Source organism: Nicotiana tabacum, chromosome 22 (assembly GCF_000715075.1).
Source record: "Nicotiana tabacum cultivar K326 chromosome 22, ASM71507v2, whole genome shotgun sequence".
In the NCBI taxonomy this organism is placed as follows: Eukaryota; Viridiplantae; Streptophyta; class Magnoliopsida; order Solanales; family Solanaceae; genus Nicotiana; species Nicotiana tabacum.
Window position 1 is genome coordinate 21538128 of NC_134101.1, and position 10235 is coordinate 21548362.

At 39.5% G+C, this 10235-nt stretch overlaps 1 protein-coding gene across 1 annotated transcript; it reads right to left on the bottom strand.

Annotated features, from left to right (window-relative positions):
• Window positions 1-4751: 4751 nt before the first annotated feature.
• On the bottom strand, window positions 4752-9551 carry LOC107797847 (uncharacterized). The gene is made up of 2 exons (XM_016620775.2): window positions 8826-9551; window positions 4752-6331 (listed from the first exon to the last, which is right to left on the bottom strand). The coding sequence occupies exons 1-2, from the start codon at window positions 9456-9458 to the stop codon at window positions 5291-5293; spliced, it is 1674 nt and encodes a 557-aa protein (XP_016476261.1). The 5' UTR covers window positions 9459-9551; the 3' UTR covers window positions 4752-5290.
• Between the last annotated feature and the right edge of the window lie 684 nt (window positions 9552-10235).

A 10235-nucleotide genomic window follows, 5' to 3' on the forward strand; every position in this document is an offset into this window, starting at 1 on the left:
GAACATCGAGGTGCACTGGAGTAGATGAAGTATGTGAAAGATCCTCAGCATCCCTCAGTGATGAACCATAACTCAGTCGTCTCCCACTATGCACCTCTCATAGCGGACGATCAACAGCAACCGTCGATGGCTCTGGATGACCAGGAAAATATTGATCCCAATCCTGCTGCGTAATGGCCATGTCCGCGATCAATAATAGAGCTGAGGAGATCACCTGCAAAGTCCCTGGTGACAGCTGAAGGCTGAATGATGAAATATCATGAGGAGTATCGTGTGGCTTAGGGTGTTCACTTGGTTGATCATCTCTAAGATCCTCCACGGGTGCCTCAACGCCCCCTTGTTGGGAACCCTGTCCTCGCCGACCACCACGACCACATCGGCCACCCCTTCCTCTCTGGCCACGTCTACCACGTTCAGGCTCCACTGGTGGACCATGATGGTACTCCTCGGGCGGCATATAAGCAGCCTTGTATCCTAAGCTCCCATCATCTCGGGCACGTCTCAATGTGTCAGCAGCAAGATCAGTAACCCGAAGGCCAAACACGTGCAAAGCTACCGCTCCCTCCCCTGTATTCTGTAGCATCTCCAGTCCCAACTGGTAGAACTGGTGTAAGCCAATAGCCTGCATAACATATAAAATATTAATTACGGAAGGATAATGTAACGTTATAAGTAAGTATAACAAATAACATACCAGTGCCTCATGCCTCCCGACGTATGGAATGTACCGACCACTATCGCGATGAACGGGATTCCCGACGACAAGTCAGGTAACATTGCGATACCAACCCATGTACTTATGCCCGGCCTCCGTACGGTCAAGTAGAGGGTATGGAGGAATCAGGTCATACCTCTGGTCCCAAACCTCAATCTAGGCCTCTAGCCAGGCCAAATATGACTGGTCGACCCTGCAGCGATCATCCCGCTGGTAATGTGTCGTGTGCCAAGTAGGCGGAATAGGTACATGCTGCGGGTGACCAAACTGGCAAAGGACTCGATCGGTGGCATGATGCTCGACTATATCGATATATATTAGTGGGACAGAAGAGCTCCACATAGCTCGACCGCGGGAGCAATAATCTGGCAATCCAACTATGAGTGCGTTGCTGTATGGCCTTCATACGAACTATTTATTAAACACAAGAATCAAGAGTAAACGCAATACATATCAAGCTAGGCCAAGTAAAATTAGGTATATATGTACCCGAGTGCCTTTAAGTAAATCCAACAAATCCCTGTAATAAGGGAGATGATGTCGAGCCTCGACCTCGCGGGAGTGGCCTTGCCTATCAACCCACCTCCAAGCTAAAGGGAGAAATGGTGGAGGTGGTGCATCCGGAGCTATCGATGGTTGGAACTGCTCCCAGGCCCAAACCTAATATAGATTGTGGATGTAAATTTAAGGCGTTTCTTACTATGTATGTTATAATCATGAAAAGAATTGACTATGTTTTCACCTGCAACAACGGTAAAAAATCGGCAACGTCTCTCTCGGTGCCCATGCACGCCTGACACATCTGCCTATACATGTAAGCTAGAACAGCTACACCCCAGCTGTAACTAGATAAATCATCTAGCCGCTCCAGATGATGTAGGATTCGCAAGCTGATATCCTCTGGTGGTAAATCATCAATAATCTCCGTATCCATCGCCACCAGATGCTGCCAAACGGGCGTCAGCTGTAATTGACTGGCCCCACTCAATGCAGTCTGCTCCGCTGGCTGGAAACCGGTGAGCCGCTGTAACATATGAAGGTAATCCACTCTCGTATAATCTCTAAGAGCATGCGGGTAAGCTGCAGTTATACCATCAACAGGCAGCTCGAAAAGAACCTCCACGTCCTCAAGTGTGATGGTAGCCTCGCCGATGGGTAGATGAAACGTATGCGTCTCCGGTCGCCATCGCTCTATCATAGCCGTGATCAACGCCTAGTCGAACTGCAACCGACCGATCTCTATGATCTTGTAAAAGCCCGCACCCTGAAGGTGTCTAACTATACAGGGATGCGGTGGGTGGTCCCTAATGTACTCCCACATATCGTCTATACGTATGGGGCGGAATGTCTGGGACAGACCTGCCCATCCCAGATGTGTGAAAACCTATGGTTGCCCTGTAGCAACAGTAGCTCTCGAGATGCAATCTGAGATGCACAGGGGAACCTCCATGACGATGTCTGTAAATTGAACAATATTAATTAAAGTATTTTTCTGTCTAATTGTTTAACATCTTTAAATATATTGTAATATCTTTTATATTAATATTTAATCGATAATTTTTCTATATTATTACTTAGATTGATACATTTTCTATATTATTATTTTATATGTTAGTTTCTTACTCAGCTATTTTTTTTGGGTATAATAGAATTAAATAATTAATTTTCATAACTATACATGATATAATTAATAAGTATTCATATAAAAATACTTAGTTTGACAAATTTTCTATATTGTTGTTTTTATGTTATTTTCTTACATTTTTTAACTAAAATTCGAGAGGGTTTGTGTTTGAACTATTATTTTTTTTCAAATATTTTTGGGGTTAACAGGGAATTAAATAATTAATTTCAATAACTAAAAAGATATTTTAGTAATTATTCATATAACAAATACTTAGGTTGATAAATTTCCTATATTAATATTTCATATGTTAGTTTCCTATATTTTTCTACTAAAGTTCTACATGGTTTTGTTTGAACTATCATCTTTTTAAAGTTATTTTTGAATTATTACAGAATTATATATTAAGATTTCATAAATAATCAAGATATATTCAATAATTATTCATATAAAAAATACTACAAACTTAATAGTAAATAATATTTAATTTATTTCATTCGTAACGATTTGTTTGTTAACTGTCATATTTTGCCCAAATTTTTCGGCAACTGATTATTTTATGATTCAATCTAATATTTGATAATTATCTACTGATACATTAAATCCATAATTGAGTACTCTATCTGAGTTTGTTAAGGAGAGCACGTAATTTTTATTCTATACGACGGAATCTTAAAGAGCACTAAAGTAATACTACTCTAAATGGCCATAAACAAAGTCAACTATCATAATCTAAACTTTATTATCAGTTTTACTACGCTAAATGGCACTACATAACAATTAAGGGCACAACATAACACTATATAATAATAAAGTCACATATTAATATACGTACAATAATAAAATCACATATAACAATAATTATTCATAAAATAAAATAAAAATATTTTTTACTAATTTTTAGCATATAAATAAACTAATCCGGATAAAAAATAAAAAAATAATTAAATCACAAAACGATCACAAAAAAACATAGACCACAGTAAAAAAAAATAACTAATAAGCATTTTATAGACATGAGTTTTACCAAAAAATAAGTCAGAATACCTCGATTTAAAGTTTTTTAAAATGTAAAAAATTGATGATTTGGAAGCCGAAACGAGCAATAGACGAGATCCACTATACGACAACATCTTGGATCCGGTGTTAGCTTGCTAAAATACAGAGAAGACCCAATTTTTGGAGGACAGGTGAGCTCCAATGGAGTTTTTTGGTTAAAAAATAGGGGGGACCGTTTTTTGTTCCTTTTCGTTCTGTCTGGTCAGGGGAAGAAGACTGGCCCGATATTTTATATAGGTATAGCGCATATATAGGATGCGCTATACCTACCTATCTTTTCAGCTTCTAGTATTAACGCATCATGCATATGCGCTATATGTAAACTTTTCCCGCCAATTTAAAGTTCAAATTTAGCGCATGTAACCCATGCGCTATACCTTAACGGACAAACGTGCCGTTAAGGTATGGCACGGTGAAAAATTGCGTTATATATAAAATGATACTCAATTATTATTTTCACCTATTTTTGTGCTTTGAGTCCAAAAAGACAACATTTTGGTGCTGGACTCCCTAAGACAGTGTGTCATAAATGATTAAAGAAGCTTTCGGCATAAGAAATACCTCCAAGAAAGATAATCTATTTTTCATGTTCATTTGATTGAGAATTGAGTTGAACGTCCCATGTCTAATATAATTCGCTCATTTTATGTCGAATAAAGTAATTTATGTTTTTCTCCTACTCCTGTTATCAAAGTGATAATTACTGCTTATGTGTAAAATGAACTAATAACAATGACACTGAAATATTGTTCAGAATTTCTTTGTACTTGGACTGAGAAATATATGGAGTAACATATACTTCTTTCCTGATATTTTCACTCCTCAATTTTACCGTTCCCTCCTTTTGTTACCATACCATGAAAATACCTGTTATCTTCCTAATTTCGTCAAACTCTTAACTCCGTTGTCTCATTAATTTGCTCATTGAGATATTAATCAAATACACACAAAGGAGTTACGTCTTGTTCTCCTGTTATTCACGGTATTTAGTAAGGTTATGGGGGGAAGGGGAATTATTAGTGAGTTGAGCAGAGCCTGAACAACATTAGTATGTGTTTAGACTTACATGTGGGAGAATTGCCTTTGAATTTGTTTAAATAAAATTGTTTTAGGTTTGCTTTCTGGAAAGAATCACCAACACTTAAAAAAACATTTTAAGAAGCCTTCCCTTATACAAATTAATATTTAAATCCAATTAACATCTCCATTTGCTACGAAGGGGGAAAAAATACGCCTCAAGAAAACATAAAAACTCATTTGAACGAAGGGGGGGGGGCGGGGGGTTGAGGGGGGGGGGGTAAGGGAGGGGGACTTCGAAATTTTGAGTTCAGTGTCTATCAGCCCAAATCATTTCATGTTGTTTTTTCGTTTTGGAGTTAGTTACCAATTGTTTTGGAAACCCACTCCATGTTTGTTTTGGTTCTAAACCCCTATTGACAGCAAAGATACCAAAAGAGCAATTTCCCTTTAACTAGAAACCCAGAAGTTACTATGCAGCAAAATGTGCCTTAAGCCCCTTAACAGAGGCCATTGATCCACTACTCCCCAGCGAATGAAAGGGGGAGTGAGGGAAGGAATACGTTAAAGCTGGCTTCGTTTGTACCTTCAACGTGTAAACTCGAGAAAGTTAAGGGGTAGGAGGAGCTCCTCAGTTGCCCAGCACTGAGCTATACATGTCCTAAACAACACTTTTACCAAATGGACATCACCTGCTGCTGACCTGCCTTTACATAAATGTAGTAGTACTTACCCATGTTCACAGATGGAGTATAACTTCTCTGCAGTATAATAGTTGCCTTGCTTCCATATCAAATGATGCTGACTCCTGCAGAGATTTAACAACAACAAAAAAAATTCTCGTGGCCAAAATTCAGGAACCAAAATTTGGACACTCAAGGGTTGGGATTTTGCTGAGAATCAGAAGTTACATCTGTTGCAGAAGGTGTGGCATTGTGAGTCTGAGGAAGAACAGAAGCACCAGCAATGGGATCTGAAACTTGTGTGCCATTAAAAATTTGTTGAACACCCTGCCAATGGTATGCGGTTTGTGTGATAGGATTAGGGGGATAAAGTGCTTGAAGTCCAAGTCGTCCTTCAAAGCACTTGAGCTTTGACTTGTGCTTTCTACCCAAAAGATGACTTCTAAGATTCTCTCGTGTATCAAATTTCACATTGCACAGGTCACACATCAAAGGAATCACAACCTTGGGTTTGGGAGGTTCAATCAGCCGCCTCTTTGCTTTGGAAATTTTCTTTTCCTGCCCTCCATCATCTAGCATCTTGCGTTTCAAACCACACGTTTGAACTACATCGCATTGTGCATCATTGATTTTAACTTCAGTTCCTAATTTAATTTCGGACGGTACGGTGTCTAAAGGAATATTTTCTGGCGGCTTCTGCTTAGTCTCTTCTTCCTTAGGCAAATCATCAGGCTTCATGTTCGTTTCTGGTTTTAAATCACCAGAAGGTTTGTGTACATTCTGGATATCACTAACAGTTCTGTTTTCTGCTTCCAATTTTTTCAAGTTCTTTCTGTGCCGCTTACCACTCTCGTGCTGCTTAAGGCTGCTCATCTTACCAAAATCAACCTTGCACAATTCACACCTAGCAACTCCAGCAATATTGCTAAATTGACCCCTACCACCACTTTTGTGCTGACCATCAAGCTTCATGTTTGTTCCTGGTTTTAAATCACCAGAAGGTTTCTGTACATTCTGGATATCACTAACGGTTTTGTTTTCTGCTTCCAATTTTTTCAAATTCTTTCTGTGCCGCTTACCACTCTCGTGATGCTTAAGGCTGCTCATCTTACCACAATCAATCTTGCACAATTCACACCTAGCAACTCCAGCAATATTGCTAAATTTACCCCTACCACCACTTTTGGGCTGACCACCACCCCTTGTACCGCCCTTATCCAATGATTGACCAGCCTGCAGAAATAGCCTCATGTGAACATGCAAGACTTCAACAACCAATTCCAACAAAATGGATTACCAAAAGTAGAGGAGAAAATAGCAATGCAAAGAGATCTGCAAAAATTATAAGCACCACATGATTATATATCAAATCACACAAACCAGAGTAACTTTACAGCTTAACACCCTGCTTTTGTCTGCATCGCTAAATAGTTACACCATCTCCACAAATTTAATCAACCTTTTGACAAGGTAAGACAAAATTAATGGTTAGTATTATGGTCATGACGAGAAGAATAAAGTAGACTCAAGGTGGAAAAAGATTGACCACTTGGTAGAATTGATAGGCTTAATGCCTCTGGAGGAAGTCTATAAATAGAGTGGTGTTCCCATAATACTAAGTATTTAACAGAATTGTATGATGATAATACTAAGTATTAGCCCCTTGAGCTTTGGTCTAGTGGTAGAGCGCAACTTGTGATTTGGTTAGGCGCGCGCCAGGGGTTCGAACCCTGCCACATACAAAATCCTAGTAATTAAGTAGAGGGAGCCCATTATCCACAAGTTTTGAACCGTGTGCCACTGAACCTTGGGGATTTCTCGGTTGTTAAAAAAAAAGTACTAAGTATTAGCAGAATGGTATGAAGAGATGAAGAAATTGGATCAGCAAAATTCTAAAACTACGGAACCAACTGGTTTCACACCGGGGGAACAATTATAGCCGGATTCCAATGTGTATCAGAAAAATATATTCCTTTCTATCTGAGCTTAGCCTGCCAAACATTTTTTACTTCCAGGAAAGAGAAGCCCTCTCTGCACGCTTGACCTTTCTTCTCCTTGCTCAAGGTTAAACCTAAACTAACCTTTAACCTTCCTAGTCACAGCCACAGTATGCTACCCGAACAACATATTCTACCAGTACCTCGCAGGCACTCAAATTTCCCCATTTTGACAGACATAATCTCAAAACAGCTGAATTAATGACATTGTCCAATAAGTGTATTTTCTACGTATAAAGTTTCCACGGCCACTCCCACCTCCACAAGCACAGCCCAGCATTATAGAAGAGATTGGGACATTGGCATATCTCAACAAATGATAATTAGGTGTTGCCATGTCTATATGACTTGGGAAAAGTTTACTTCGTTCTCAGACAAGGGATATTGAACCCGTGAATCACTATCACAAACCAAAGATGATGCCTAGATCTCGTAGAAGGGAGCAAATCCGATAACACAATTGATAGCATTGGAGACGTTGTAAGTATAAAGCAGCCAACTGGTCTACTTGAAACTTCAGTAGAAGAGATTTTGGGTTAAGCTAACCTCCAAAAGCAAATGAGCCTGGTCTACAAGTAGCTTTCTTCCTATAGACCATAACACCCTGCAAATGAATCCTTTGAGCACCCTATTCTTTTATATCACTTTTACTCGACGTGAAGTAACATATAAGAGATTAACTTCACATGACTTTCGAACAAAAAGGTCACAAGGTCATGGTTGCAGATATAACAATAGTAGTGTTAGCAAATTCAAAAATCAGAAAGCGAAAACATCCCACATGATTACTCCAACAGCTATAGACCACCATCTCTTGACTGATACACTCTCCTACCTAGGAGTATGGTCTGGCCCAATTTATTACACGGTTAGCGTTGAAACCCATTATCAAACTCAAGTTATCACTTACGAGCCACTAAAGACCAAGGAAATACAGTTATGGTGACATAAGGAAGATCTTATTTTGGTAAGCATGCATTTGGGAGCAAAAGAAATGGATAATTTTGGGTCTCATTCCTTTGCGGTCCAATAATATATCTTAAAAATAATTCCTCGTCCCTTAATTGTCAATCAAACAAGCTAGACTATTTTTTTCCTTTATCACCCCTTTCCTACTAACTCCATCCGTCATGCTGTTCAACACTCGCCATGCTTTCTAGGCCATTGTCCCCAATCTATTAGTAATCGAAGTTAACTCCTTACAAAAGTCAAAAATCTCAGTTGCTCGGCCACATAAAGGCTATTAAGAAAGATTCAGCGAAATGAAATGTCCCCAAGAACGCATTCTGCAAAATACTCTAGACATGGTGGATCATAAGTTCTGTAAAACCTGAAATTCATCATGTATTCAGAGAAATGAAATGTAACATCTATAAGTCAATGTTGTCAAAGGCTCTCTTGAGGCGCGCATAATCCTAAAGCTAGGTGCAACATAGGTTTTGCGCTTCACCTCATTTAAGCTGCACTTCAGTGCAGACACTACAGCATGCTCATTGTTTCATGAGCCTTGCCTTGAAGAGAGCACACCAAATACTTGTGGTTTCGGTTTTGTAGTTATATTTCTTGAACTACATATATTCTTTTTATCTTTTCCTTATATTAAGCCTTTATTCCTTAAAGCCCACTCTTATTTAGTAGCATTTTTTGCTTAAAGCCCCAACAGATTTCAGCTTTAAACATATATTCCAGAACTTCACGGGAAAAAAAATAATCTGATTCCTACAACTTACATGCGAAAGCAATCGAGATGGGCCCGGACCAAGACCAGGACGTGCACCGGCTCCCAAACCCGGCCCCGGCCCACCAATCACGGGTCCTGACCCTTCAGCCTGGGGATAGCAACTTTGCCAGTGCAAGCCCAGATGCTGGGTGAGTTGTGCCAACGCTGCCACAGCCAGAACTGGCGCCGGGTTCAGCCCTAGCCCGACCCCATCTGCCCTTTGGGGCAAATTCTGCTGATACGGTAACTGAACATGTACTTGTCCATGTGATGAGGAAGAGGGTTGACTTGAAACTCCCGGTGGATGAATCGGCGGTGTTTGATAACGCCATTGTTGATGGGTTTGTGGGTGTTGTTGTGGATGATATGTATTTGAATAATTAGGAGCATAATACGATGAGTATTGCTGTTGGGATTGTTGATACTGCTGTGGTGGTTGTTGTTTCTGTTGATGTGGACCTTGTTGGTATTGCTGTTGGGGTTGTTGATACTGCTGTGGTGGTTGTTGTTTCCGTTGATGATGGCCTTGTTGGTACTGATAATTGGGGTAACTGGATTGGCGATCATAGGGTTGAAAATGAGATGGGTTATAGGGTTGTGACGAATGGTAAGGATATTGGTTTTGCTGAGATGAATAATCCATTAGAAGAGTTGTTGCTTGTGGACAGATTATTTACCTGATTTCTTGAGTTTTAGGATTTTTTGTTTCTCTACTCTGCATTCTGTCTAGCTATGTGCCTCGGTCGGTTCGGTCCGTTATTATAAAATTACAGTTCGGTTTATTGATTTTCGGTTTTATAATATTAATAACCAAATCAAACCAAAGTATTTACGGTTCGGTGCGATTTTTTCAAGGTTCGGTTCGGTTATTTCCGGTTTAGTTTTTCGGTTATTAACTGTTCAAAATTTTTATATCCGATGTAGACTACGGATCTTTAATTGTAGTAAATTCTTTCACTATTTCTAGTTGGCAGTCCGACACTCTCGAAACACCAGTTATACCACTGGATTTTAAGCCTTGGCAATGCATGAAAAAGAACAGAAAAAAGATTGCAGAAAAGACTGCAAATCTCAAACAGTAGAGCATTCTGGCTTCCCATTTCAAAGAACCAAAGACTAACACTTAATTTGAGCATTTGGGCTTAGTAAGACTAATAGGCTAATAGGCTAAGGTACAGATGGGCTTGGCTAACTTGGGCTTCAGATGGGTATGGGTAGCGTAAGTCTGTAGGCCGAAAATTTTGGGTATGAGTCCAAAATTTCGGTTTTTCGGTTTAACCGAAAATTGAAATACCAAAATCGTAAATCGGACCGAAAAACCGAAATTTAATACTTTTAAAACCGCACATCGACCGAGTAACCGTTTAAACCAAAATCGAAAAATCGAAATTCACGATTCGGGCGATTTTTTTGGTTCGGC

Excerpts from the sequence above, each read along its gene's own strand:
- LOC107797847 (XM_016620775.2), bottom strand. The coding sequence starts at position 9,458 with ATGGATTATTCATCTCAGCAAAACCAATATCCTTACCATTCGTCACAA. Across the intron at positions 6,332-8,825 it reads CATCTCGATTGCTTTCGCAT|GCTGGTCAATCATTGGATAA; the intron begins GTAAGTTGTAGG and ends CTATTTCTGCAG.